We start from the raw sequence: 27,148 nt of genomic DNA on the forward strand, positions 1-27,148 counted from the left end.
CACAACACATCCGCCCCAGACTGGATTTATAGACAACAGACAACAGTCGGGCACGGCAGATTAGCTAGATATCAACAAAAAAAAATAAAAAGAGAACAATGGGTCGCGCACACCACTCCCAAGGTCAAAACGAATGGTATCAACAGTCTGAAAACACGGACATGGATATCGTAAAGTCAAGGCGACAAGAAAAAAGGGGGAATCCAGAGTCACATCCAAAGTTCGCTAGAATCCATGCAGCTGCCACTTCGGGTGGGAAAGAAGGAATTAAAAAAGAGTAAAAGACGAAGATAATACAATCCAATAGGAACAAAAAATAATGAAGAGGAAGAAGAAGAAGAAAAGAAGAAGAAAAGAAGAAGAAAAGAAGAAGAAAAGAAGAAGAAAAGAAGAAAAGAAGAAAAGAAGAAAAGAAGAAAAGAAGAAAAGAAGAAGAAAAGTAAAAAGGACCCAAGGCAGGCTTAAACCCCGCTGCTCGGCCTGGTCCCCGGAATGGACGTCCCGACTTCGCTATGAATGATACCGACCTTGGGATCAGGAATCTGGATATCCAGGGACATGTAGGCCGTCCGTCGAAGACTCCATATGTGCACTCCGTCCTTGGCACCGACTTCTCGGTTCCACTTCTCGATCCAGTCTTCCACGCGTCGGAGGTGACCCTTGATAGCCGGCGCACCAATGTCCTCCCACAGCCAGCCCGTGAGCAATCCCAGTGCGCCGTCCAGCCAATTTCGAAAACTGAACGGGTCGAACGCTTTGGTGAGTTCCTCGTTCACGGTCGCGATCACCTTGCGAAACTCTTGCTCCGGTAGCAACGGATCCAAGATTTCGGGGTAAAGATTCGAGAAGGTTGGCGCCAGGTCCCCCTTGACCATCCAATCGCGTCGGATACGAATGAGTCGCGTTGTCATAAATTCATTGGAGCCGATCGGGACGTGAGAGTTGATGTGAGGATAACATGGATGGGCAGGACCCCAGGCTAGTTCTTCTGCCACTTCTGGTTCGCCGCGAGTGGGAGGGATGTTGTTGGAAGGAACCGAGGCGATCTGCGACTGGGACCGTAGGGAAGTCTGCGATTGTACATGTCGAGGTCTTTCGTCATCGTAGGGGCCTCGTGGACCGGCGGTATCGAGTCCAAGATGGGCCCGGTCGGGTGGACGAAGACTGCTTGCCCCCCGGCTTTCCGTCCTAGTCGTCGGGTCGGACATCTCCTGAGAAAGCCAGCGGTCGTCAAACGCGCCACTGCGCCTCTGCCCTCGAGGCACTGCGATACTCGAGCGGCCACTCTCGATTTCCCCCTGACTATGTTCGACCACCAAGCTATTCGGGGAGGGGGTCAGTCGACTGCGACGTTGCTCGGGAATGGAGAGAAGTGGATAGGCGTCTCGATGCGCTTCGAGGGGAAGGTTTTCGTCCGAGATCTGGAGCGGGTGAGGGACGGCGATAGGGGTGACTCGCGGGACGTGGTTGACGGGGTTGGCCAGTCGCACGGAAGGCGGGCGTAGAATCGCGGGGGGTATCCAAGACGAGTTCCTTGACCGTGGCAGGGATCGAGAGGAACTCTGCGCCGCGGAGGAGCGATCGGCCGAGGAAAATGCAGGCCGGTGGGCCTCGAACGAACGCCGCGGAATGCGGTAGCCACGCGAGGAGAAGCGAGAGCAAGTGGTGGAATATACTTCAGCCTCGGACGATGGAGACGGGTGAGTATGGGAGGCCGTGAAGGACGCCGTTTCCGAGGGGGGAGCCGACGGGGCGAGAATCGGGAGACGAGGCGGACGAGGGGACGCCGTGATGGAAGAAAGCGAAGGCGAAGAGGGAAAAGAGGGAGAAGGTGCCTGAAGGCGGAGGTGGCAGGCAGAACGGGAGTCGTTGGTCGACGGGCAGAAAGGGGCACTGGGGTCACGGGACGGCCTGAGCGCAACATTCGAGTTGGATTTTATTCCGTAGTTGGAGAATGCGATCTTCAATTGATTGATTGATTGATTATCTGAGGCGCATGGGGCTCTGCAGTCCTGAAGAGTCAGCATGGATACTCCGTACATATCCAGGGCGGATGAATGCATACCGGTGGATCGCTCAAGATGTACGGAGTACAGTACATAGATCTCTATAGATCGACCTCGCAGGTTCAACCGCATATACTACTCCCTCAGATGGTCGTAGTTCAAGCGAAAAATCCAACAAAGGTGGGAGAAAAACCAAAAATTGAACCAAACGGATCTGGGACGGATCGCGAGTAAATAAATAAAGAACTACTAACGCCTGGAACTCAAGGGAATCCCTAGAATTCATAATAGTAATAATAAGGCCATAATAATCCACTATTAACCCCCATCCCGCTCCCATCCCACAAGTAAGGCTCCAACTTTGCGGCTTCAGGACACAAATTACATCATACCACACACCCTGCCATGGACACGGAACATTGAATTGATTGAGATATGAAAGCTTTTAACATTTATTAGACAAAAATTAAATCAATAAATACATCGAGAGTCAATCCCGAACGATGCATGTAACCTTCGTGCATCTCCGAAGCGCAAAACAGTCAGACATCCGGAGCGAGATCGCAGGCAAGATGGCCAAGATCGCAACCCCAGTCAAAGGAGAAATAAGCCATGGACTGCGTCATGTCGGTGATCCTCGAACTGGCAGTGGCCAGTCCAGAACTACGTAGTCTGCGTGGCGGATTGTTCGGCCCCCCTGGCGTTGCTGCTAAATTTACCTCTAGTATTGAAGGGATCGACCCTAACGCCAATAGCTTCGGGGAAATCCAAATCGCCCGCCCATGGGTCAAAGGAGACACTATCGATCCCATTTCTTGGGAGCAGGACTGAAACAAAGGGTGTGAGGTCTCGCGAAGGGGGGCCACAAAGAAGTGAAATAAATCAATTCTCCACACCAGTCCAAGTCGGAAAGCCCGATATCTTCATACAATCTATTACCCATTAGATAGAAAACATTACCCCGTAGGTTCGTCGCAACCCTTTCATCGCTAGGCTCAAGTCCTAACTTAATAATCAATAATTAACTCCGAAACACAAAGGGACATTATCAATAAAGGGACCGGGGTCGCATCGCTTAAAATCATAAAGCGATCCGAGACGCAGACCGATGGAGTATCATCACAAAGAAGGGGAGTACGGCTGGTCATTTCCCATTCATATTTCGGTTGGCCATGGCTTGCATACGCCGCATAGCGTTTCGATGCAGGTCGCTCATGTCCCCTCGCTGTTTGCTTTCCGCGACCGGGGCGCCGAATTTGACGGACGATGCATTTCGCTCGGCCTGGACGAAGGGATTCCGGTCTGCCACCCCCGTGCTGGAGACGGGATTGTTCATCTTTGCCAACGGATTGCGTTTGTCGTACAAATCCTCACGCACATACTCCCGCCACGCAGCCATGGTGGCCTGTGTATTCGAAGGGGCGGGGACAGGGATCGGTACTGGAGCTGGTCCGGCTGCATTGCCGTTCCATCGCCCTGACGGTGTCTGCGAGATTGGAATGATCTGCTGATGAAGCATGGTTCGACGTTGAGAAAGCGGCAGGTTGTCTGCTTCTTCGATGATCGGGCAAGTAGAGTGCCGTGGTGAAGTCTCGATTGGTGATATCCCCGGACTACTGCGCGCAGACCAGGGATCTGAACCAAGGGAGAAAGATGATAATCTGCTCCGCATCAGGCCCTCCCGCACATCCAAGAGGGCCGGTGGACCTTTCCATTGAGGTTTGGGCGGTTCCGTCTCCTCTCGGGGCTGATCAACAGCGGTAGAAATCGGAGGCAGCGCGCTCGCGTAGGCCTGAAACCCATTCGTTGGGCCTTGAGGGGCTTGAGGCTGAGCTGCGGCAGGCGGATACTGGGGTAAGTTACTTGCTGGCATAGAAGACAAACCCGAAAGCCTCTTGGTGGATCGGGATGATCTCCGTTTTGCCTTGGATCCTCGACGGGATTGCGATCCGTTGGACACCCGATGGCCCTCGTTTGCATTGCCCGGCTCGCGCCCTAGGGTGTGCTCAACGGCAGGTGGCGGCTGTGCATTCAAGGGCGTTTGCAGCAGCTCTTCGACATTCACAGGCGCCGCAGGCTCTTGGGCCTCCCATTTTTCCTCGTGCCTTTCGTTTTCGACAAATTCGATGGGCTCCGGTTCAGGGATCTCCGCATCCGCTAGGTGCTTTGCCCATTCGTCGGTGCGGTAGCTCTGGACCATCTTCGATGCTCGATGAGGTAGGTGCTTCACAGCCTTTGCGTCTAATTTGACCGGTTCCTCCTTCTTAGGCTTGCTGTTGATCTTGAGTTGCGGCTTTGAAGTTTTCTGCTTGCCGGCGCTTATCTCGGATTTTATGGAGGAGCTGACGGCTTCCGAAGAGCGACTGCGTTCTTGGGCTTCGGGAGACTTAGGACCTTTATAATCTGGAGCTGGCTTCGTATCCGCTGAGACATCCGCCTGTAATTTGTTCTTCGTTGAGACGGTGTCCTCGATCGGCTTTGCTGTTGATCCAGGCTGCAGGGGGTCTTCTTGTTCTTGAACGGGTTCGTCATTCGTCTGCGGTAAGGAAGGCATTGCTGGAGATTCATCTCTGCTGTCTTTCTGTAGCGCTCTATCGGGTTCCCTTGGTTGTTTTGCATCCATATCTTGCATTGGAGACAGTTTCTGATCCTCCACTTCTCGTGAGTACACACTCCGATCGTCCATTTTATCCCCGGCATCATCTTGAGAGGAGGACGTCTCGTGAGAACTTGGTGGACCTTTAACAACGGTGCTCTCCCTTACACCTGAGCCGTTGTTTGCTGCAACATCACCACTTGCCGCAATCGCCGGATTACCAGAAGCAGTGTCGTTCCTTGCGTCCATGTTTCCATGAGTCGATGAGTCGTCCTTTGAGGGTACGAGAGCTTCCTGAGAATCGGACCTCGCACCGCTCTTTACGGACGACTTGTCCCAGGACCATCCAGAACCCCGCTCTGAGCCTGCGTCTGAGCCGACGATGGCTGTCATATCAGAGCTCTCATCGTCACGCATCTGTGCTGCAAGTGTGCCATCGAACCTTTTGACCCGAGCGGCGTTTTTGTCCTCAAGCGTTTGACTTGAATCATCCCCATCCAAGCTTTTGGTCATGTCGTCTTCTTGTCGCGTTTGGCTACCTCCGGTCGCTCCGCTTGTATCAGACGTAATTGAAGAGGCATACGCAGATTCGCCATTGTCTGCCCGCTCTTGGCAATCAGGGCACCGGTAGGATTCCTCGGAGGAACTTGAAAGGGTCTCCATCGCATCGGCCTTCTCCATCTCAATATCCGCGAGGCATTTGGCATCACCAGCGAGCTCTGGCAGGTTCGGTCCGGGATTGTTGCCGTATTTGGCTTCCCACTCTAGCCGCTCTTTCATGTTGTCCTCCTCCAATCGCTTTGAATTTTCGGCTTCCGTTTCCTCCTTCTTGCGCTGCTCCTCGGCGCGCATCTCTTCATCCTTATGCCTTCGCTCGCGGATTACGCGCCATAGTCTAAGTTGGGAAACAACACCCAGGATAGCAATGATGACCGTTGCCGCAAGTTCGACACGAATATTACGTGTCACCGGATAGGTGTCGGTGCCAAGAGGAAAGATATCATCGTTGAGGGCTAATCGACGTGTCAGAACGCGCCAGAATTACAAGGGTGCTGTGTCAAATCTTACCCCAGATGTAGAGCCAGAACTCTTTCAAACCGGCCCGACTGTAGCAGTCAATTCCTAGGGCAACCGCTGTGCCCCCGGAGATACCGGTCGATGCCATCAGCCCATATGGGCGCGTGTATTGACTGAATGATAAAGCATAAAATGCCACCGAAAATGCACCTATGAATCCACTTTTTGCATCCGTTTCCGTCAAGAGGCCGCCTGGCTTCAGGCAGAGGAGCCACATGCTACAGCAAAATCCTCCTAGGAGGCACCCAAGGCCTTCACTCAGCTCTTTGAAAACGATTGAGAGGGCTCCAAAGGTCACTCCGGTGAAAAAGACCGCGACGAGATATGCTCCTTGTATTGCGGCACGAACGGGCGGATTCATTACATAGACAATGAGAACCTGGAAGTGGTAGAATGTCAGAGATGCTGGGATGTCTGATCATGTATCCAGTTACTCACAGTGACCCCCAGACTGGTCAAAAATGCAGTTGACATGAAGACTTGGACTCTAAGGAGTTGATAAGTATCGTGCCAAACCCTTGGTGGAAATTTGGAATTACCGCAAGTTCCGAATCCCTATAAACGCAAGAAAAGCCCCGCTAGCTATGAGAATGAAGCCACTCACTCCCAATGCGGGAGTAATCAAGGGCTCAAGAGGCAGTTCTCCGGGAGTAGCCTTGTCTGTGTCATCTATACCGGGTCAATACTAAAGAGCAAGTGTAGCGCACTAATTCGAGCTCACTTTTTGACGGTGGTGACGTATTGAGCGATGCCACCGTCGTAGATGCGCCAGTCGTCGCGCTTGATGTTGACGTCGAATTGGCCGTCGCTGTGGCATGATGTGTCGCGCTTGCCGTTGTCCTCTCAGAAGCTGAGGTCGTATCCGCTAATGTCGACGAGCTCGGGTCTGTCGCCCGAGCTTGTATGATGGCCAGACCTCCATGCGTATTGCGCTCACCGAAAGGCACCCAGGCGCCAAACACGAACAACCCCGACACAAGATAGACCACCAGGGCAAGTGTAGGAAAGGCCCGCATTATGGTAGAAACGATGAGCGATTGAATATCGGGACGCTTATCAGAGGCAATTTCCGAAGTCAGGAGTGGCCCGACTGGGTATCGTTACAGTTGCCTCGAGGTTGCGCGAAAATCTCCTGATGGTTATATTTCACATTATCTGCCGTTCACACACAGGGCGACCGAATTTTAAGCAGCAAAATCCGCTGTCAATTCAGACTCCAGACGCGCAAGAGAGCGCAAGAAACGTGGCTAGACGTAGCAGAGAACCGAAGAATCATGCAGAGCCCTCGTCTCCACTATGTATATGTCCACTAGAAGGGATATTGCACTCCGGAATGCCTGCACGGGAAATAGGGAAGGGCGTCGCAGTCTTTAGATTCGGCCTGCCGCTAACTTTGGCCTCGATGGGGAGTCTTCCGTAACGTCAGGGAATCCATGAGTTATGACGATAAATAGACTAGATGCATGGAAGGCGCAAGCCGGTCCATTCGATGTAGGAAAAAGCAAATAGGTGCCGTGTCATGCATCGGTATGAGCGTAATTAGGAAAGGATCTGCGGTTTAAGTTCACAGCATTCATTAACGAATAGTCCTCCTTCGTATATGGCTGCCAACTCGACCCTTGGCGATCCTCAAGGGGCAGAACAGATTGATCGAATCAGACCACCAATCACGCCCCAAGAACCGAGGGGCAGGCCTGTAAGGAACAGGTCATAGATAAGCAGGGGCACAATCATTATTAGCCAGTGAGCTCAGGGTCAGTGACGGTGTGCCGTGAGTATAGCCAGAATTTTCACGCATAAGGCACCAATTTCCATCGCAACGGATTAGCGCCTTTGAGTATCCTGACGTGGTTTGATCCATGCAGGGTCAGAATCGCGAGCACCGCGTTAGCTATGAGAATTCAAAATCATGATCACTGTAGACCTCGTCAGCCAGGTTCTTGGCTCAAGTCTCGCTTAAACAACTAATTTGCTAGCAAACCATCGAGTCCAATCAACCCCAGCCAGAGGAACCCCGGCATTGCTGATCGAACTAGCAAGACTAGTCTAGTCTTATTAGTCGGGCCGTTCGTGTGATCGGCTGCATGAGGCGACAGGTCCGATTTGGTTTTATTTTTTTTCGCAAAGTTGTCGGCCTATCACCCTCTAGATCGAAGAAACAATGGGCTTTGAATCGCCATGTTTCGGTTTTCTGTTGGACCATGGGTGTGTGGCTAATTTCCGAGCCGGTCGCCGACTTTTCCAAGGACAAGTCTTTGACAAATCGTACTATATTTGGAGCCGTGAGAGGTTTATCTAGCCAAGGAAAGTAACGGCGTACAGAGCGCAGAGTTGCACCCCGACCTGCACAGCAACTCGAACATGAGTTCCCATGGCATCGGTGCTGCCGACCAGCTGCATCCGTTGATTTGAGTTAACTCATGGCAATGAAGGTTTGAAGCATACTAGTCGCAATGGTTCAAGCACGACGAATCAATAATGGGATGCACAACAGATGCGGTGAGAAGAAATTTGGAGTCAAGATATGATTTAGGATTTATTCCTCCAAGGGAATTTGAGTTTGAATTCGTGCCTTGCCGCTGATCCTGTTCCCTGGGCGAACTCGGACTTGACGTCTCACAAGTCACCAAACGCACGGGGAGCCACTATTTCAGGAAACAGGAATCGGGTCGGTAGGGATTTCGTGCGGACCATTGAAAAGAGACTATATTGGAGCTCGCATGCGTGTATCTGACGGAATATGGTATATTGCATCGTGGAAGTCCCATCTTGCGGCGAAGTGAAGCGAGTAAAATTGGTAGTACAGAGTATAGATTGGATCTTGATAGCATCATATCACGTTATGTATCATGTAGTAAGATACAAGGACCCATCACGGAACCTGTATCGAGGGCAGCAACCAAGTAAGGATCATCGAGCGAAGGGCCTCGTTGATCTCCATGATTTGGTTGATGTTGTTGACAGGTAACGACTTCGCGCGCGCCCTTCCAGTCCGCAGCGGCATCACGTGAGGCGGCTCGCCGCGGCTCACGTAATGGATGGTCCAAGCTACCTTGTTTCTTTTCGACTCGTCGACCCCGGATTTCACCTCCTTAGCTCTTGTTGAACACATCCTTTCCGCCATCCCATCACAATGTCTGCCTTCACCTCGTCCCTGCGTCCTCTCGTGCGCGCCTCGCACGGCGCTGCTCTTTCCGCGCGCTCCTTCAGCAGCTCTTCGTCGCGTTCCGCTGCCCGTATGATCATCACCGGCCGTCTTGGGGGCGAGCCCGAGCTGCAAGCCACTTCGACCGGTCAGGATGTCATCAAATATGCGGTGGGCTCCTCCTACGGTCCCCGGGACAATCGCCAGACGAGCTGGTTCCGCGTTGCCAGCTTCGTTCCCGAAGGGCCGCAGCGGGATTACCTCCTGGGCTTACCGAAAGGGTAAGTTTACCTGCCTTCCCTTCCCTCAACGCTATGTGACCGCGCAGATTCCTTCCCGTATTTGCATAAAATTTGCATACGTGCGTGGGTAGGGATCTTGGAGAGTCCAGGAGTGTTGGGGAGGAAAATACAGGACTTCCAGGGAAAAGATCACTGCACACCGCATCTGGCGCGAGAATTGCCTACCATCGAACCCAGAAACACACAACGCTAACCATATACTCTTATAGAACCCTGGTCTTCGTCGAAGGCGACGCAACCATGCGTCAGTACGAAGATGCCGAAGGCAAAAAGCAGAGCGCCCTAAACATCGTTCAACGTAAGCTTCAACTCCGTCCAGTCGAGTGAATGGACAATTAAACCCCGGCCATCTCGGAAATATCTAACGTGTCCTGTCTTTCGTTTCCAGGAAGCATCGAGGTTCTCAGACGCCCCAACGACTCCAAATCCTTGATGGGTTAAGCTTTCGCAAATCGATCGATATGCACAGGCCAATTCTATAATAAGGGAAGATAATAGGCGACGTTGGTTGTTTGGACTCACCGGCTTGCTCTATCTCTGGTCATCCTTTGGACTTGGAATATTCCCGGCGAAAGCCGCCCGCTAGCCACCTGAATGTCTCATTTGCTGTCGGTCATTCCGGTGCTTGCATGTACTGTAGCTTCTGTTGTCGTTGTCGTCATTTTCTGTATACCCTTTAATGGTCAATTTCTCTTATCCTGCAGGCTGTGCTCTGTTGTGCTTGAATATTTATAGAACAGATGGAAAAGCGTCCGCACGAGCGATCTTGCGCTTCCTCGGCCAGAACTCGTACTACAAGGCATGTAGGTGGACAATAGAGAAAATTGCCCGCACTTGTAGTGTGTTACGCGGACTACTACGTACACATACAAACTTCGCTCTTTCAAAATGACTCGGTAACCGCTACAGGTAGGTGACTTCGTAAGTTCTTGTCTGCACGATCGAGCGAAAATTAATTGGTTGGTCACTCGGAATCTTAATCTATAATCGCTAAATAGTTCCCTCCGCCGTTAAGAAGCTGAGCACAAGAAGACAACTCCCGTTACAGTATGAATACAAATACAGATTCAAGTTGACGGCTGCTAACAGGAGACTTTCCATCGTAGTGCTTGATGAGAAAGGAAGCCAGACGAATAGCATATGCGCCGAGAACAGGAACAAATATAGTTTCGCTGCAACTTGCCATTTCACACATTCTTCTCGCTCTCTTGGCTGATGACCTGCTTTACCCGAATGAAATCTTTTCTGGTAGAAGTATCATACTCGTTGCTGCCGCGACTGGTATTTGCGCCGGCCCAAGCATTGGTAGCAACCGTGTTGGACGGACCGGTCAGGTTGTGAAGCGACACCGTTTCGCCACAGCGAGGGGAGCGACGACGGGGAAATGGAGACAAACGCCTGATCCACGATTCCTTGTGCATGTCTCTGTGCGTCTTAGGTGTCGTTGTGCTATTCTCGAGATCCACATAGCTGTGATCGGTGGGATTTGCCGAAGCAAGGTTTGCCGAAGCAAGGTTTGCCGAAGCAAGGTTGCTCGCATGTACACTAAGAATATGTCAGCCCAAGGCCCGTCCCGCGCCTAAGAGAAGGCACACTAACCTTGTGGCAGATGAGCTCTTCTTACGAAATAAAAGCTTGACCCGGCTATTCATAGACCCCACGCCGGTTGACGAAGTGGTTCCTATCGGAGATGCTTGTCCGCCGACGAGACAACAGTCCAAACCAGAGTAGCGGGCGATTGAGGTATACATCTTCGAGGCGTCTTTACCACACCCAAAGAAGATGAAGAACATGAACCCCGATGCTATTGGTATCCACCGATCAAAGAAGACCTCCCCGTTCGTTGGGACCTTGATAATCTCATGCCACTTGGGTCCGTGAAGGGTGCTCCATGAATACGAATGCCACGGTAGCGACAGCGTCACGTTCTTCCATACAACGAAAGCCTGGGTCGGTAGGATGGCGATGAACATGGTAAAGGCCAGTAGGAAAAGCCGAAGGAATCTGGATTTGTTGATGTTGCTATTGGAAGACTGGAGTATGTCTCCAAACTGGCTGCGATACTTATGGAGGCGATACAGGACCAGCCCTGTAGAGAAGGGTTAGTACTGCACAGGTATTGAGGGGGCCATATACATCCGACTCGACATACCGCAATAGTAACCAGCGATCACGCAGATTATTGGAGGCCATATGAAAGACATAACGAAGCTCACCCAGCTTTCGTCGAAGCTGTTGACGCACCCCGAGATGGCGAACAGCATGTATCGGTTCGCCTGGTAGACGATCTGAGTGATCATGGCAACAATTGGAACGATAACACAGAACAGGATATCCATGAAATGATTCTGCCAACGCTGCTTCTTGCTGGGGACGAGACTTGCACGACTGGTGTCCAGCACACTGGCCAAGCCACGAAATATGCCCAGCAGATCGCCCGGCACGCCGACGTAACTAGCAATCATGATCTTGACTTCGACATCGCAAAGACCCACGCCGCTGAACCAGGAATCCACATCGTCATTGGGCCAAATGATTGCATTGGTGATGTTGAAGAAATTAAGAACCAAGAACCAAGCAATGAGACACGTCGCAGGAAAGTTCCGGTTCTTCCAGTGCAGAGCCACCGGAACCAGGCTGACAAGGATGGACAAGATAGAGAGAATAGGAACGATCACTGCATTAGTTGCGTTGTGATAACGAGGTGCCGACTCTGAATCCATAACGTGAAGACAAAACTTGGTCAACCTTTGGAAGAGAGAACGTTCGCTTTGGGTAACCCTTAGGCTTCTCCGTATGATCTCTCGGCGGCTTCCAGGTATGACCTATTCGGGAGAGAGGGAAAGTGATGTTGAGAAATTGAAGAGCAACGAGCCAGCATCGCCTATATAAGAGGAGAAAGGTAAGGGACAGGGAAAACGGTAATATGAGACGTTATTCAGAAACAGGAGTCCTCTAGATGTCTTATTGAGGATGGAAATGCACGCCCGATCCCAGAAGCATTCCCCTTTGAATTAGCAGAGACAGGCTTACTTCACCGTTCCGGTGGAAGTACAGAAAAGAACTCCCCGGTCAGACAAGGACCCACGCATGGTGCTGGTGTCAATTGGGGAGGTTGAGACGGGTGGCAGCATGGTGGTCTAACCAGGGCACACCTGGGTGGTCTCGGCGGCTCGAACATATCGCTAGGGAATGAACGGGGAGCTACCCTAGGTGGACCGGAATGCATCACGTATCTATTGAGATAGGGCATTCTCAATACCGAAGAAGAGGTAGTGAAGACGAGAGATCAGAGACAGCGAGCAACGTTGCGAAACCGGGTGGGTAGAAGGTTGAGTATAAGGCAGCCCCGGCGAGTAGACCATTCCTGATTAGGGTGTCAATGGACTCATCGTCAATAGAACTGGGGCGCGCTCTTATTGAAATGCGGTCGGCGATGCTGCTCGTCTTCACTAACACGGTGCGCCTCTCACATCTTATGGAGAAACATAGACATAGTAAAACATAGTAATTTCAATAGAGCGCGAACACGCCGATGCGAGTTGACCGGCGAGTGTGAGGATTCGCCACCTGGTGCTCGGTGGACGGCCGTATATGCTGGGAGGTGGTTGTTTGTAGTATCCCTGGAGGTAGAGGTACATCCGGAGTACATCCCTGGCATATCGAGTCTCCGGCGCTGCCTGAACCGTAAGGCCTACGTTGCACGTGCTTTGTGTCGCGTGACAACGAGTTATGTAGATGAAATTCTAAACAATAGCATAAAGCATTGTTAGTAGCCTTTTCCTTCTCGTCACGGAACGATTCCAATGAATCGACCGAGGTAAGGTACTACGAAGTAGGCAGTAGTAGTACAAGGACACGAAGAGAGAAAAGAGAAAGAAAAAGATCAAGTCGGAGATGAAGCCGACAAGCCGGCGACTGGAGAAGGGGGTAGACCGGATGCGTGCAGAAACTGAGGCATTGTTGGTTGACCACCTGAGCAGCTCCGTTACACATGGCGTCATGGGTTCATCTCCCTGTTCTCTCCCTTGCCCCTTCTTGCTTCTCCTTTCCCCCCTCTCCCCTCTCCCTCTCCCTCTCCTACCCTCTCCTTTTGTATCACGTCCACGCCTGCGCTTTACTCGGTCACCCTTCCCTACCTCTCTCAACCCCGATACAGGCCCTGATCGCGTGTCCCCGCCTCAATTGCGATCCGCTTATGGCGAGATTGCTTGGTAAACGAAGGGTTGAGTCTCCTACCTTAGGTTGCCATGCCCCGACCTGCGACTTCTCCCCTCCAGAATCCCCCCGCTAGCACCGATAGTGACCCCCGCGCTGGCTCCCCGAATTCGATGAGTCTCCGCCATCGTGGTCCGACCCGCTCGGCCACTTTCGCCGAGGGCTCGTCGAACCTGCGGAATGAACGACGGAACTCGACCTTATCTGATTCTGTATCCGAGGCCCGAAATTCAATTCGTTCCTCGACCGATGATTTGTTCTTCCCCCGCGCCGCAAAACAGACCGATGTCGACCTTCATAACGACGAGTCGCATTGGCATTCAGCCCCCCTGGGCCTGGCGCTTTTGCCTGCTATCGCCGGAGTCTTTTTCCAGAACGGAAGTGCCGTCGTGACGGATGTCACTCTGCTGGTTCTCGCCGCCATCTTCCTCAATTGGTCGGTGCGATTGCCATGGTACGGTCTCGCCCTCTCCCCCGCCGTTCGCACCTGATCTTTCTATGTCCCCAATGTCGTGGCATTTATTCTTTACCTTCTGATGATGGTTTTAGGGACTGGTATCGCTCCGCACAAGCTGTTCGACAGCCCGACAGATTCTATGATGCTTCGGAAATCTCCCCATTATCAGATCCCGACGAAACTTCTACGAACCCTAACCCCCATGAATCTCCTGCAACACCGGACTCCAAGAAGGCATCGCGCCCTTCAGATGCGACCGGTGCTGCCTGTAAAGAACTGCAGATCCACGAGCTTGCTGCCCTCGTGTCTTGCTTCGTCTTTCCCATGGTCGGAACATGGCTCTTGCACACTATTCGATCCAAGCTGTCGCGGCCCTCCGAAGGGTTGGTGTCCAACTACAACCTTACTATCTTTCTTTTAGCGGCGGAAATCCGACCATTCTCCCATCTTTTAAAGATGGTGCAAGCAAGAACGCTTCATCTCCAGCGCGTCGTCGCTTTGTCAACGGAGGACGACGACAAGGTTGATATAAGCAAGATCATCGACCTCAGCAAACGCCTCGAAGAGCTGGAAGCCCACGTTTCGGAGGCTGCGGCGGAGCGTCTTGCATCCGAGTCTTCATCTCAAGGACAGGACAATACCTCATCCGTCATTTCTCAGGCAACTACGGAAGTCCGAAAAGGGTTCCAACCAGAGATCGATGCTCTGACTCGGGCGGTTCGACGATACGAAAAGCGCACAGCAACTACCAATTTCCAGACGGAATCTCGACTTCAGGCATTGGAGAATCAGATCAACCAAGCCATCTCTCTCGCCGCTGCAGCCCATCGTACGGACCGTCAACGTCGTAGCGGCGTGATTCCCACATTATTTGACTGGATATATGCGGCCGCTTTGCTCCCTATTCAGATCTTCGTGTCTCTGACATCCTTGCCTTGGCAAGGAGCGAGGTGGTGCTTGCAAGCTTGCAAAGGTCTCCTGAATTCGCGGCATTTCGAACAGCCTATGAAGGGGAAAATGCCGCATGATCGAAAATCACGGTCGCCTAGACATACCAGACGATATATTCCGCAAGATCCCACAGGACCCAAAGGACTCAAATCTATTCGCGAAAATAGTTTCTAATTTGCACAACACCTGCTTTTCCCCTTGTTTTCCTTCTGAACGCTTTCCTTCCTTTCCCTCGGGCCATTATACGAGAGGAGAGGAAGCTCTGTGATATCACCCAAAATTACCACGAACTAGAGAGTCGTCGTAATGTCACGACCTGGGCCTTTTCAACCGCAGATAGTGGATGGGAAGCTCTTTCTGGTGGGTCTTTCGACAGATTTAGCATTGTCCGATGGCCTTGCTGGGTTCCTGTAAGAAATCCTACATATCGAGGGCCGAGATAGAGGAATCTCGAGAACAATTCATGTATATGGAGATGAGAAAAAAAAAAAAAAAAAAACAAACAAACAAACAAACAAACAAGCGTTACAGCACGCTTTTCGTGCCGCAAACAGAGCGGACGGAATAATGAAAGTAAGCGATTTAGAATTCTGATCTTACTGTTCAACTCCGACGCTAGCATTGAGTGCCGCCCACATTATCGTATCGAATTTGTTGATAACTCCACTGGTTCGAGGTGACTTGTTGGTTAGCGCCAACTCCTGCCAGGGTCCATCGAGTGGGCATGCGCTAGGAGATTCAGCCTTCACCAAGACCTGCTCTGATATGCATACGGTGTAGATATACTCCGTAAGTCAATGAGGTGACTTTTGGATCGAGTCGACTGGCCTGTCGTCCCACGCTTCTGTGCATCGAAGAGAGGCAGAAGACGAAGGCATGGTACAGGTGGGCGCGATAGTAACGGTGATGTCATAGCTGTCATGATCTAAGCCAGCAAACAAAGCGGCTGTCAAAAGACCGAACAGCAATGCAGATCACTCAGACCAGTTCGAAGTCATGCTTGGATAAGTAGGCACTCAGTATACCATGAATGACGATCGGTTGATGTATTCAGGATTCATACATCAGGTACGGAGAAGGTTCGGCATCGTTTCCCGTAGGACGCGTGGACATCGTTCGGAGCATGCAGTTATACCATGGTAATATAATTATAAGAGAGAAGTAAATCTCTAGGTATCGGCCAAATTCCGGATGCCGAGGGTCTGATTGGGTGGATGCCCATCCGGCTGCAAAATCCGCACGGCAGCCTGAGGCCGCCACTTTCTTTCTCCTTTCCTTTCTTTCCTCCTCTCTTTCTACTTTCTACTCCTCTCCCCGACGGTCCGCTAATGTGCGCCCGAATGGAGAATTCTAGACAGAGTGATCGCCACCTCCAGCTCGCAGTTGTTCTTAATGCGACGGGCCTCATTCCTTTAGTGCCTGCCCCGTCTCCTGCAATGCATCCTAGGTGCTCTTCAGTGTCATTGGTGGGTTCTTCAACCAAAGGTGATGTTAGATATACCAAGTTTTTGCCACGCTCTCCATACTAGTGCAACTGGGTGGTCCGATCTGAGTTGTACATTTTCTTTTTCTCTGATCTCGTTCGCGTTCAGCATGACATCATTCCCAGCCTGGTGTTAGTGAACCATGGAAAACCTGGTCGCCATATGGCTCGAGTGGTCTACGGGAAGCCGTAGCCAAGGGTCACGTTTGGACTACCTGCTCGAAAGAGTAGGTGGTCTCCACGCAGAATACTGGCGGGTCCGTTGAGGGCCATGCTTATCTGAGCTTATAAAAAAGATCCTTGTGCCTCGGAGGAGTCCTGCTCCTGGCCTGCACGCCTTTTAATCCATCCAATCCACTTGACCAGCACCCTAGCAGAAAGCCCGCCTCGTCCGGGGAATCGGCGAAACCAAGATCATGTCGGGGGAGCAAGACATAGGAGACAGTCGCCCTCCCGGAGCGGAGGATTTGCCTCCAATCGACGAAGAACCCGGCTATTTTCAACGAAGACCCCCCAATGAACAGCCTAGCGGTCCTCAGCCAGAGCAGCAGCGTCCGGCCCCTCAACCAAGACAAATGTCACAGCGAAAGGAGCGGTCGCAAGATCAGCCGAACAACCCGCGAGAAGCATTCATGCGGCAACCGACCGAACAAGCCAGCCTGCATTCTATGAGTAGGCCGCAGCAGCTCTCTCGAAACCTGAAATCCAAACTGGCTTCCCGCCAGCCATCTCAAATGACTCAAGGGACAGACAATTCTAGGTTTCACAACATGGCGGGCCCGCAAGAAGCCAACTCGAACGATATTTATGTCCACCCCGAGTACCGCGAGATGAACCCCGATTACATGAAGAACCACGAGTCTCCTATCTGGGGCTTAGCGAAACCGCTTCCTCGCGTCGTTCGACCGGGTATGCGCCGTGATCCCACTAGAGGAGACACAGGAGCCTACCAGACAGAGCCCAAGGGAGAATCCGAAGCCGTCCCCGAGATGAAGGTGACCCCTAGTCGACATGACGAACCGAAGGATGGTCCGGCCACCCCGGCCACCCCGGCCACACCTTCAGCTCAGAATATCTCAAGCCGTGGGACCTACCCGGGCAGTGCTCAAACCGACACTCCCGTTGAGCAAGGAATCATGAGTCCAGATTCAAGTGATCGAGTCAGCCGCCCTGTTGAAACCGAACTTACAGGGCAGTGGGATCAACCGCAACCCGATGACCATGAATTTGTGAACACATGGGCGTTGATTCGGCATTGGCTTCGGGAGCCACTGGCCGAATATCTTGGGGTAAGCTTTCTCGGCGTGACTTGTGTTGCCCACTTTGCTAATCCTTGGACAGACCACAGTTTCTATGCTCTTCGGTTTGTGCGGCACTCTTGCGATTACTAGCAGTAATTACCAGGCTGGCGAGCGCTTAGCCATGTATTGGTCTTGGGGACTCGGCATCATGGTGGGTATCTACCTTGCTGGTGGCGTTAGTGGTGGGCATTTGAATCCGGCCATTTCAATCGCGCTTTGGGTTTTCCGCGGCTTCCCCGGCCGACAATGCAGTTACTATGTGATTGCACAGATTCTTGGTTCTCTCACGGCTGCGGGCCTGGCGTACTGCATCTATCGTGATTCTATCATCAGCCTAGCTCCCACGACCTCCATGGGAGCAACCGGGCTTGGCTTCTACACTGAGCCGCTGGATTATGTCCGCAACGTAACGGCATTTTTCAACGAGTACCTCTCGGCCGCCATTTTAATTTGCACAATCTTTGCTATGGGCGATGACGGCAATGCGCCGCCTGGAGCGGGTATGCATTCCTTCATTATCGGCTTGCTGATACTCGTGCTATGCATTGCCTTTGGCTACAACACTGGAGGGTAAGGCCGGCCTCCTACTACCATCTGCTCGTTCGTCTTTTGCTAACTTGAAGTCCAGGGTTTTTAATCCTGCTCGGGACTTGGGACCTAGGCTTGTTGCCTTGATGGCCGGTTATGGCGGAAACACATTTACCGAGCGCGATGGTTGGTGGTTCTGGGGTGCCTGGCTCGCAACCACCACCGGTGCCCTGACTGGCGCTGCTGTATACGATGTTTTCGTCTTCATAGGCGGAGAGTCGCCTGTCAATTACCCCCCAGCTCGACGTAAGAGAACCAAACTCAAGAAGGCGTTCAAATGGAGGAAGAGGCTCGGTCTGGGTCAACGAAAGCTCCCGGAAATCGAAGAGGGTCTCAAGGATCTAGAGGCTTAGGGCAGCGAGCTTCTTCTGCCTCTTGTGTTGCGTCTCCCGAGTTCTTCGCGCATAGAACCGTTCCTATCCGTACACGAAGTGATGAAAACGACGCATTATGATTGAGGATGACGAAAAGTTTTGCATACAGCCTATATTGACCGCATTTTCTGGGTTTCTTTTTAAGATACTATGGTTCCGAATGTACAATAATTCCATGTAATTCTAGCTTATTATCTCAACTTTGGAAGCGCGTCTTATTGATCAGGTGATCATAGACTGCCCAAGTTGATCATGACCGACATCCAACATCCATTCATTATCCATCTGACTTGATCTTCTTTTGATCCTCACCATGGGGACAAACAGCTTTCCAAACCAAGGACAACAGAGAACCATCTTACCTGGTTCTTGTTCAGCTTCTGTTTAATTAGGTACACCTCTGACCACCTTCCTACACTTAACATTGTGTTGGAATCAGCGCATGGACTCCGTCATCGGGAACAACCACATATGTGAGAGAAATGTCGTTTTACCCGTGGGCTAGGATACCAAAAATTTGTTGATCATTTAATGAGATCTATTAATTTCCAAACCAAGGACGGGCAGCATTATGCGGGTTAGAGCCTTAGGGGTAATCTCACGCTATGCACCTATTCCCACCTAGCCAAATGTCAATGAACCCAGAGCCAACATGTAGCTAAAGCACCAGATAAGCTATCGCCGGAAACGGACCGATATTCCAAATTCGATTCTCTATCGGAGACATCTCTTTCTTCTTTTCTGTTTGGTTCTGGAATTTTCGTCCGCTTTCCTTGTCTGGGAGACCTGTTCTGATTGATTTCCTTTCATTAAGGAAGACTAAACGTGGTACAGGTTTCCTGTTGCAAATGGCATTCACACTGGAGAATTACCGATCTCTTCTATGATCATTTCTCATTCAGTGGTTCCAACAATGAGTGCGATGAAAACATCGGATTTCCCGCCATCGTTGGTCATCTCTTTGTGTCAACAAGCAAGGGACCTCAAACCCAACAAAGACCATGCATTCTGATTCATGCAATATAACCATTGTGTATCTAGCATACACTACGTTTCAGATCAAAGATTCAGTGCGCTTGCTTATAACCGACCCGGTCCGCGAATGGCACCCTTTATACCTAGAATAGCATGCCAACGGCCGTTGATTGTCTACAACTGGCTCCGCACATCCGTTCAATTTACAGTGACTTCAGCCGGATAAAAGATAAATAGAGGGATCCTTCACCTTCTCCTTCATTCATGCTTCTCCCTGACGAAAGTATCGCGCGATCGACGACATTTGGCCTTCTTTTAGTTAGGGTAGAGCATCTCTATTGCCTTCCCTTTTCTTCGATAAGGAATCCTTCCTTGTCAGTTCGATTTGGTCATACATACTCAAGCCATCATTTCAGTATCCCTTCTGAACAATAAGTGATCTACGCCAGAATGGTCCGCCGACGATCCAACAAGCCTAAGGCGGTCATGGCTAGGGACCGCCAGTTCTGGTCCTGGGCCAAGATCAGTCTCCCCAGGGATCAGAAGGACGATGTGATATCGCGTTTGATGGATTGGCTCTATGCCGAAGGTCTCCTCAGCGTGGATATGAGACCGGCTCGTGTCCAGGCCCAGGTAGGCGAGACTATTGCGAGGCAAATCCAGCTGATGCCCGCCGCCTTCCGTGCTTTGCATGCACGCCGAGGGGCGGAAATGCAGCGCCGGCTTCGTCTGATGGTCACAGCTCGGAAGAGATATTTTTTAGCCGCCAAGAGAGGAAGTCCTCGGAGGGGAGGCACTTCTCAGAGAGGCCAAGCCAGTGGGAGAGGAGGACGCCGGGTTGCGCAACAGCAGCAGCAGTCTCAGCCGCAAGAAGATGAACAAATGGAAGATGAACAAGTGGAATATGAACAAATCGGAGATGAACAAATGGAAGAAGAACAAGAGTTCCCATATACAGGTTCGGCGCCATGTTCCGATATCTCGTCAGTCACGTCAGACGATGAGGACGCACCACCGAGAGAGCCACTATCTCCCGTCTATCATTCATCAACTCCCGAAGAGGCCGGGCCGATGGACGTAGATTTACCAGCGCCAGCAACGGAAACACCTCGCAGAGCCTTGGGGGAGCCCGAGGTTGAGATTTTGCTACCTTCGCCGCCCAATTACTACACGCCAAGATCGCCTGTCGATAGTAACGCCCCGGATGCCTTACGGGCCTCGCCGGCCTCACCAGCCTCGCCTCCCCCGGAGGAAGAACCGGTAGGGCCTTCCATCATCACGGATGAGATCCAGAGCACACAGCCGGAAAACCTAAGTGCAGAAGTGCGGTCTGCTTTGCGTTCAGGACAACTCCTTGAGCCGTACGAACCAAACGGGGTGGGTTCTCCAGCACCGGCGCCGGGGACGTCCCGTCAGCAGGAAGACGAGATATCAGAGGTGTCCACGGAGCCTTACACTCCTCCAGAAGATGCAATGCGTAAGGACCTTCATCCGGATGAGGACTATGATGATATATCTGCCGAAGCGTCTGGGGAGGAGGTTTCAGGAGCTAGTCAGATTGAAGAAACCCCTCGTGAAACAGGTCAACCTAGTGGAGACCTTGCGGAAGAGCATCCTGAAGAAGAACACTCTGGAGACGAGCACCCTGAAGACGAGCACCTTGAAGACGAGCATCCTGAAGAGGAGCATCCTGAAGATGATCACCCTGAAGAGGAACGACATGAAGAGGAGCAACGCCAAGAAGCGCAATTACAGCATCCACTGCCTCGACAACCCTCTGAAGATGATCTTCCAGACTACACCTCAGACGACTATGAGGCCGAGCAGCAGCAGCGTAATCCAGTTACACCACAACCCCAGGGACAAGCTGGTCAAGTGCCATCTTCCTCCTATAGCCAAGAACAATTTACCCAGTATCGCCAATCTGGATACAGATCACCATCCAGCGGTTCGACCACCGAGAAAGATACCACCTCGGAAGACTCCGATGACGATAGACCATCAGCTCACACACCCTCCGCCGGTTCGGTACTCCGTGGTCCAGGCGCCGTCCTCCGCGACGTCACTATCGGCACCTACGACTCATTCCCGGAATATCCCCAGGACGATGAGCCCCAAGCCAACGCACCCTCCTCTGCTCCAGCGCTCCCTGGCCCGAACACCGCCCTCCACGATGCTACCATTGCCACATACAATTCATCCTTCGAAGACTCCCATAACGATAGAACACCAGCTCGCGCACCCTCTACTGGCCCGCAACTCGACGACATGAACTCCTTCTACGACGCAGCCATCACCGTCTATGCCCCGGAGAACAACTCTGAAAACACCCAGTTTTACATCAGCCAGATTGCCTCCCCGGTACCTGACCCCGAAACCCGCGTCCCTATTGAAAATATCCGCTTCGATATGTTCCAGGAAATGCTGCGCCCTCTGAACTACGACCCGGAGCGTCATGAGATCTATTGGAAGAGCACCTCGAACGAGGAGGTCGTCCGTGCAGGCAGTGGTGTCGTCGCTGCGATGCTGGTGATGAATCTTCGCAACCTGCAACGCAGATTTTTCCTGAGGGAGAAGCGTTCATAGACCTTGTAAAGGAAGGGAAAATGATCAGCATCATGATTAATGCTTGGCGTTTAGATGGTGACTTACTCTGTAGCAATTGATTCTCTGCCATTCATGGTGAAGAACCTTTGTTTATGTACAATTAGTTAGACGCTGTGTTGTTGTCTGCTTGAGGATTGAACTTGAACTTTGTGATCTTTCAGTTCAGTTGTTGTTTTTATATCTTGTCCCGTTGTGTGTTCGACAACAACTTTTTGAATGGGTTCTATGTTGTTTCTTTTGTCAATAGATCTGCCTGTTCATCAATCACCTATTCGACGAATCAATTCTTCCAGAAACATCTCGCAGCATGTCACACTCTTCTGATAATCTGCCTAGTGTCAATAGACATTTTCACAACTAGAATGAGAAAACCCCTGGAAACAAAGCCAATAGTGACCTCCATCATACTCGATGGTCTTTCAAACGTACCACCCACAGCTTCTCTTCGTTGAACTCGCCAGTCAATCAGACAGAGATATCTCAACTAATTATTTTCTTGCCACCTAACAGAATCGTTTGGTATTAGCTCCTGTCTTCAGCTAGAAAACCCGACCAAGAAAACTCACCTATGCGCACACCCAACGCAGGTATAAAAAATCGTACTCCCCTCATCCGCGCTCCTCAGCTGCACCTGCGCATAATACACCTCCTTGGACGGGCATTTCGGACACTCGATGTCCATGGTGGGTCCGGAGGGGGCTTTCTGAGGTGTCTGGGTGTGTGATTTCAGTCTGTTTCGCAGCTTCGAGGGGAAGTTTTCGGAGGTTCTGGTTTCCGTTTGGTGTAGTGCTTTGTCTATTACCATGTTCGTGGGTTAGGGCAGGTTGGGTTAGGTTTGGGGGGGGAAAGGGGGACTACTCTGCTCGCTTTTTCCACATTGTTCGCATTCTAGGATCTCGTTCGGGGAGTCTTCGAGGAGGTTGCCGCAGGCGCTGCAGAATCGTACACCCATTGTTTTTGGTGCAAAGGCTGGAATTTGGGACTGTGGGCAGGGATTAGCGAGAAAGTGTAGACGATATTCGTCCCGAGTGGTTTTGGTTCGATTGGTGCCTGGAGGTAGGCTTTATCGCGTACCTGTCTCTTCTCTCGCAGGGCGGGGATAGGCATGGGAAGTTGGCAATGTGCGAAGTCCATCGCATCAAAGAGGGGTTTGGTTTCCCTTCACCGTCAGCAGCAGAACATTGGTGGACCAAGTTGCCGGGATGCGCTCGAGCCGCTCCTTTGTTTGGGAGATCTTTCTAGGTGATGATTTCATTGGGAAGAAGTTAGAGAACAGTGAATGAATCGGTCTTATATAGCTGGATATACATGAATTCTAATCATAGCCAAACCCCGCCGAGAACAAAATACAATATATAATATACAGAAATCCCAAGTCTATGAGAAAGAATGATTCCAAGATATGCGTGGTCTTCGACCCTTTTCGAACTCAACAAAAAGCAGACACATGTACACATGAATATCTTCACGGGACTCCTCCAGAGGGTCCCTTGTTGTCAACTCCCATGGCCTTCAAGAACGGCTCCACAATGCTTCGTTTGCGATCTTCTAGTGCTCTTCGTTCTTTATCCTTCGTTGGTACGGGGATATCGGAGGAGATCAGAAGCGAGGAGAAGATGCCCGAAAGCACGGTTTCGACGGTTTGACGACGGAGGGCAAGGGGGTGGATTGTGGTCTCGGTAGTGCTAGATGAGGTGAACGTGCGGGTTCTCCGGCGAAGATTATCTCTTGAGATGAAAGATGCGGCGGACGGTGATGTTGGGGTTGAGGGCTGTGTGTTGTTGTTGAATGCTTGAGTGTTGGGCTTCGATTCTTCTTCGGTGGGTTTGTTGGACGAGTCTCGAGAAGGTATTGATGTCGCTGGTGCCACTTCGTTGGCGATGCGAGCAAGCATGAACGTGACAAAGGTAAACGAGACACTGTGGGCGGGTGAATATGCCAGGCTTTCTAGGACCCAGGCTTGTGATTCTTCCCAGGTTAACGGGGGTGCTTTGGATTTCTCCCGCGTCAGAATCTGCTGGTCCAAGTCTTTCCAGACCGAGGCTGTGACGATGCCGTCCTTCAAGGAACCCAAGAACACTATCAACGTCTCGCTCAAGATCTCCAGGCGATGAAGGGAGGACACTTCCGGTGCAAACACGTCATTGAAGGGTTGGCTGGTGTCCAACGCCTCGCGGGCGGATGCGAGCAGAGGCAGCCGCTCATCCTTGTCCTTCAAGGTCCAAGTCTCCGGTGCGAAAGGCCAACCAGCCCCATGGGGCTCTCTGAGCCACGGAGACGTATCCTCATCTGAATCATGTCTCGTCATACTCCATTCTGCCACGGCACGCTCTGTCAACTCGGATATCGCCTCGGTCAGCCGAAAGAGCTCCCGAGGCGCGGAGAGAGGAACATCCTTGTTTTGCTTGCCACGTTCCGCGGCTGACATCCCAGCAGGCGACATGGTACGCGCTCCTGCCTCTGGCATCAGGGTGAGGTCCTCCAAGCTGCGCCCGAAACAAGTAGGCAGCCATTTGCCATAGGCCGAGATAAAATGATCACGGCCACTGACCACCCGGAGCACTAGAATCTCTTCGAGTTGTGTTTTGCCGTCGTTCAAGGCACGCGCCAGCTCGATATCACGAACATTAGCTGTGAGCTCAACATTGGCAAGCTCTCCTGGATGTAAAACGCATTCCTGCGCCGCCGCGACATACTTCCCTTCCTCGGAATCATCCCGGTGTGGCAATTCGACCTGGTACTCGAGCCACGACACCATCCATCCGTCGGCCCCTTCTGGCTTTTCAAGCGTAAATGTTGCGGGAACGCCGCTGGTATTGGCTACTGTCAGAGATCGCCTGACCGGCACGTCAAAAGGAATGTCGCCAAAGTCGACTGCGTTGGGGTCTCCATCCTCAGCTGTCTCGATACCGTGTCTGTCCACAACAACGGTTAGGCCGGGTCTGGATTCATTCTCGGCCCTGTCTAACTCGCGGACCACCTCTTGATGTACCTTCGCTTTCAGGTGCGGGATGACCGATTCGAAAGTCAAGGTGAACCCAGCAGCCAGAGGCTTGTGGTCAGACGAGAGGATTCTTTGATGAGATGCGTAATACTCAAGTTGCAGAGGATCCTCGGTATCCGGCTGTGACTCGAATGAAGCACCATCGCTTGTCTGATCCTTAGTTGGGTCATAATCATCGGCATCATCAGCCCCATCGACGTCGGGGTCGTAGTCGAATAGCACATTGTCATCAGCGGCAGCTGTATCGAGGCCTCGGGCCTTCATTTCATCGTCCCGTTTTCTGGAATCGGCGGTCTCGGCGACCAATCTCTCGTACCGTGCTCTGTCTTGTTGCGACCGATAGAGAATGCGGTCACACCAACTAGGGCCTCGCTGTTTTTCGCTCGAATCAAATCTAGCCACACTTCCTACATCGTATTTATATGTCGGCAGGAATGATATGTCTCCCTCCCGCCATCCTTCATGGAAGGCCTTTTCCTTGGTCTGTTGCAGGCGAAGTTGATCATGAGGCAGAAGAGAAGAGATAGTGGTTTGGAGAGACGCAGGGTCGGAATGAGGGTCAATATCCTCATCAGAGTCCGGCGAGGATGTTCTGGACCGTCCCCTGTTGTTTTCGTCTTCTGCATGTCTGGCAAGCACCTGTCGCACGTCGTCGCCCGGTATATCCTCGAGTCGGTAATTGAGATCGCCGAACCAGAACGCATAGTCTTCTTTACCAATGCTTTCCGTTGGTTCATCCCGGAGCGTGAGCTCTGAGTCAATTGCATCAAACTTTGCTCGTCCAATGATCTGAGACGCATCCCAATTCCGCCTGTCCAAGCTGCCCTTGTCGGCTCCGGCCGCGAGATGGCTGTTGACAAACACAAGAGTTGTTGTTTCTCCCAGCAACAGGCGCGCCGCCACACCGCCCTTATTACCCATGTATCCCAATAGTCCCGTACCTACATTGCTACAGCTGACCGACGACACACTGTCAACGACCGATGGTGCGGCGTATATCAACAGCAGCAGCCCAACCAGCTGGGTCTCTGCCACCAGCTGGTACCCCGATGGAAGAGCCTTCTGCACAGAAGCTTTCCATTTATTGGCCGGGGCCGGGTCGACGTATGGTCGCAACGCTTCTGCCGGAGAAGACACATCGACGATTTCCTGCAACCCTAGTACGTAGAGCCCGACTTCGTTAGGCTGAGTCTCAGAAGGTGCCGTCTTCTCGGTGTCGCCATCGCCATCGCCAACGCCTTCAGAGTCCGGTTCGGGGTCTGAGACCCGAACCTCGGATAGCTCTTCACTTATTCCATTCTCATCTGCGAACCAATTCCCAATGTCCTGTTCGGTGCCAGGGATGGCGGCCACATTCCACGATCCGACTTTGATACGAATCGAGCGCTGACGAGTATATTCGGATCTTCTCGCTTTAATGGCTCGGGGGAGCGACGACGGGTCGAGAGAGGCATCCGGGGACGGTTCGCGATTGTCGTCATCACTTGGAAAGTCGCCTGGAGTCGCCGGGGGCTGAGCCTGCGACGCGGGCCGATCGGTGTTGGCGCTCATGATGGAATGACGTTCGTATATATAAGACGGCTAGCTGTATAAACTATTGTCCATAAGCCCTTATCCGAATATGTTTTTTGTGACTTGCTGGCAGTTCGGCCTGCCCTGTAGCACCGGAACAAGCTGGGTCAGTGAAGAAAGCAAGGTGAGCTACCAACAAGAGTTGCCACTGCCAGAGTGGTCACGAGAAGGGGAGAAAAGAGGCTGCGATCATTCAGACGCCAAGCGACGGTGCAAGCATCACGCGCAGCACTGGCCGGAAGTATAAAAGACAGCAGGTGAAAGGAAGCTAATGAGGGCCCGACGTAAGTGGCACCAATTGATGGCAAGGATAACCCCAACGTATGATCCAACTCGACTGAAATGGGAACGGTCGAGTCAGAATCTCAGACAAGGGACGAGGGGTGGTAAGGAGGGGTGAGAGCGGAGGATGAGAAGAGGAGGTTGAGGCTATTCCGAAGCTTCGACAGGACAGGCGGGGTCCGACCGCTTCCCGGAATGGAGAGCTTTCAT

At 51.9% G+C, this 27,148-nt stretch overlaps 11 protein-coding genes across 11 annotated transcripts; 6 read left to right on the plus strand and 5 right to left on the minus strand.

Annotated features, from left to right (window-relative positions):
* Positions 1–461: 461 nt before the first annotated feature.
* LDX57_010854 (ERF4 family protein) lies at positions 462–2,063 on the minus strand (the record flags this gene model as incomplete). Its single annotated transcript, XM_046092600.1, has 1 exon — positions 462–2,063. The coding sequence occupies one exon, from the start codon at positions 2,061–2,063 to the stop codon at positions 462–464; it is 1,602 nt and encodes a 533-aa protein (XP_045948578.1).
* Positions 2,064–3,150: 1,087 nt separating this feature from the next.
* Positions 3,151–6,153, minus strand: LDX57_010855 (uncharacterized protein; the record flags this gene model as incomplete). The annotated part of the gene is made up of 3 exons (XM_046092601.1): positions 3,151–5,615; positions 5,671–6,058; positions 6,118–6,153. The coding sequence occupies 3 exons, from the start codon at positions 6,151–6,153 to the stop codon at positions 3,151–3,153; spliced, it is 2,889 nt and encodes a 962-aa protein (XP_045948579.1).
* A 2,659-nt stretch (positions 6,154–8,812) lies between these two features.
* RIM1 (single-stranded DNA-binding protein) lies at positions 8,813–9,567 on the plus strand (the record flags this gene model as incomplete). Its single annotated transcript, XM_046092602.1, has 3 exons — positions 8,813–9,105; positions 9,336–9,424; positions 9,515–9,567. 3 exons carry the CDS (start codon positions 8,813–8,815, stop codon positions 9,565–9,567), a joined length of 435 nt encoding a protein of 144 aa, XP_045948580.1.
* Positions 9,568–10,313: 746 nt separating this feature from the next.
* STE3 (pheromone receptor) lies at positions 10,314–11,849 on the minus strand (the record flags this gene model as incomplete). The annotated part of the gene is made up of 3 exons (XM_046092603.1): positions 10,314–10,671; positions 10,726–11,215; positions 11,279–11,849. The coding sequence occupies 3 exons, from the start codon at positions 11,847–11,849 to the stop codon at positions 10,314–10,316; spliced, it is 1,419 nt and encodes a 472-aa protein (XP_045948581.1).
* Positions 11,850–13,376: 1,527 nt separating this feature from the next.
* Positions 13,377–13,835, plus strand: LDX57_010858 (uncharacterized protein; the record flags this gene model as incomplete). Its single annotated transcript, XM_046092604.1, has 1 exon — positions 13,377–13,835. One exon carries the CDS (start codon positions 13,377–13,379, stop codon positions 13,833–13,835), a length of 459 nt encoding a protein of 152 aa, XP_045948582.1.
* Positions 13,836–14,125: 290 nt separating this feature from the next.
* LDX57_010859 (uncharacterized protein) lies at positions 14,126–14,926 on the plus strand (the record flags this gene model as incomplete). Its single annotated transcript, XM_046092605.1, has 1 exon — positions 14,126–14,926. One exon carries the CDS (start codon positions 14,126–14,128, stop codon positions 14,924–14,926), a length of 801 nt encoding a protein of 266 aa, XP_045948583.1.
* Positions 14,927–16,651: 1,725 nt separating this feature from the next.
* LDX57_010860 (MIP/aquaporin family protein) lies at positions 16,652–18,110 on the plus strand (the record flags this gene model as incomplete). Its single annotated transcript, XM_046092606.1, has 2 exons — positions 16,652–17,524; positions 17,577–18,110. 2 exons carry the CDS (start codon positions 16,652–16,654, stop codon positions 18,108–18,110), a joined length of 1,407 nt encoding a protein of 468 aa, XP_045948584.1.
* Positions 18,111–18,210: 100 nt separating this feature from the next.
* LDX57_010861 (uncharacterized protein) lies at positions 18,211–18,477 on the plus strand (the record flags this gene model as incomplete). Its single annotated transcript, XM_046092607.1, has 1 exon — positions 18,211–18,477. One exon carries the CDS (start codon positions 18,211–18,213, stop codon positions 18,475–18,477), a length of 267 nt encoding a protein of 88 aa, XP_045948585.1.
* Positions 18,478–19,923: 1,446 nt separating this feature from the next.
* On the plus strand, positions 19,924–22,059 carry LDX57_010862 (uncharacterized protein; the record flags this gene model as incomplete). The annotated part of the gene is made up of 1 exon (XM_046092608.1): positions 19,924–22,059. The coding sequence occupies one exon, from the start codon at positions 19,924–19,926 to the stop codon at positions 22,057–22,059; it is 2,136 nt and encodes a 711-aa protein (XP_045948586.1).
* A 505-nt stretch (positions 22,060–22,564) lies between these two features.
* On the minus strand, positions 22,565–23,032 carry ZNRD1 (DNA-directed RNA polymerase I subunit RPA12; the record flags this gene model as incomplete). Its single annotated transcript, XM_046092609.1, has 3 exons — positions 22,565–22,583; positions 22,647–22,875; positions 22,939–23,032. 3 exons carry the CDS (start codon positions 23,030–23,032, stop codon positions 22,565–22,567), a joined length of 342 nt encoding a protein of 113 aa, XP_045948587.1.
* A 341-nt stretch (positions 23,033–23,373) lies between these two features.
* LDX57_010864 (phosphatase family protein) lies at positions 23,374–27,047 on the minus strand. The gene is made up of 2 exons (XM_046092610.1): positions 26,790–27,047; positions 23,374–26,678 (listed from the first exon to the last, which is right to left on the minus strand). The coding sequence occupies exon 2, from the start codon at positions 26,633–26,635 to the stop codon at positions 23,546–23,548; it is 3,090 nt and encodes a 1,029-aa protein (XP_045948588.1). The 5' UTR covers positions 26,636–26,678; positions 26,790–27,047; the 3' UTR covers positions 23,374–23,545.
* Positions 27,048–27,148: the final 101 nt, after the last annotated feature.

Source organism: Aspergillus melleus (genome assembly GCF_016097325.1).
Source record: "Aspergillus melleus strain CBS 546.65 chromosome Unknown contig6, whole genome shotgun sequence".
NCBI classification, from domain to species: Eukaryota; Fungi; Ascomycota; class Eurotiomycetes; order Eurotiales; family Aspergillaceae; genus Aspergillus; species Aspergillus melleus.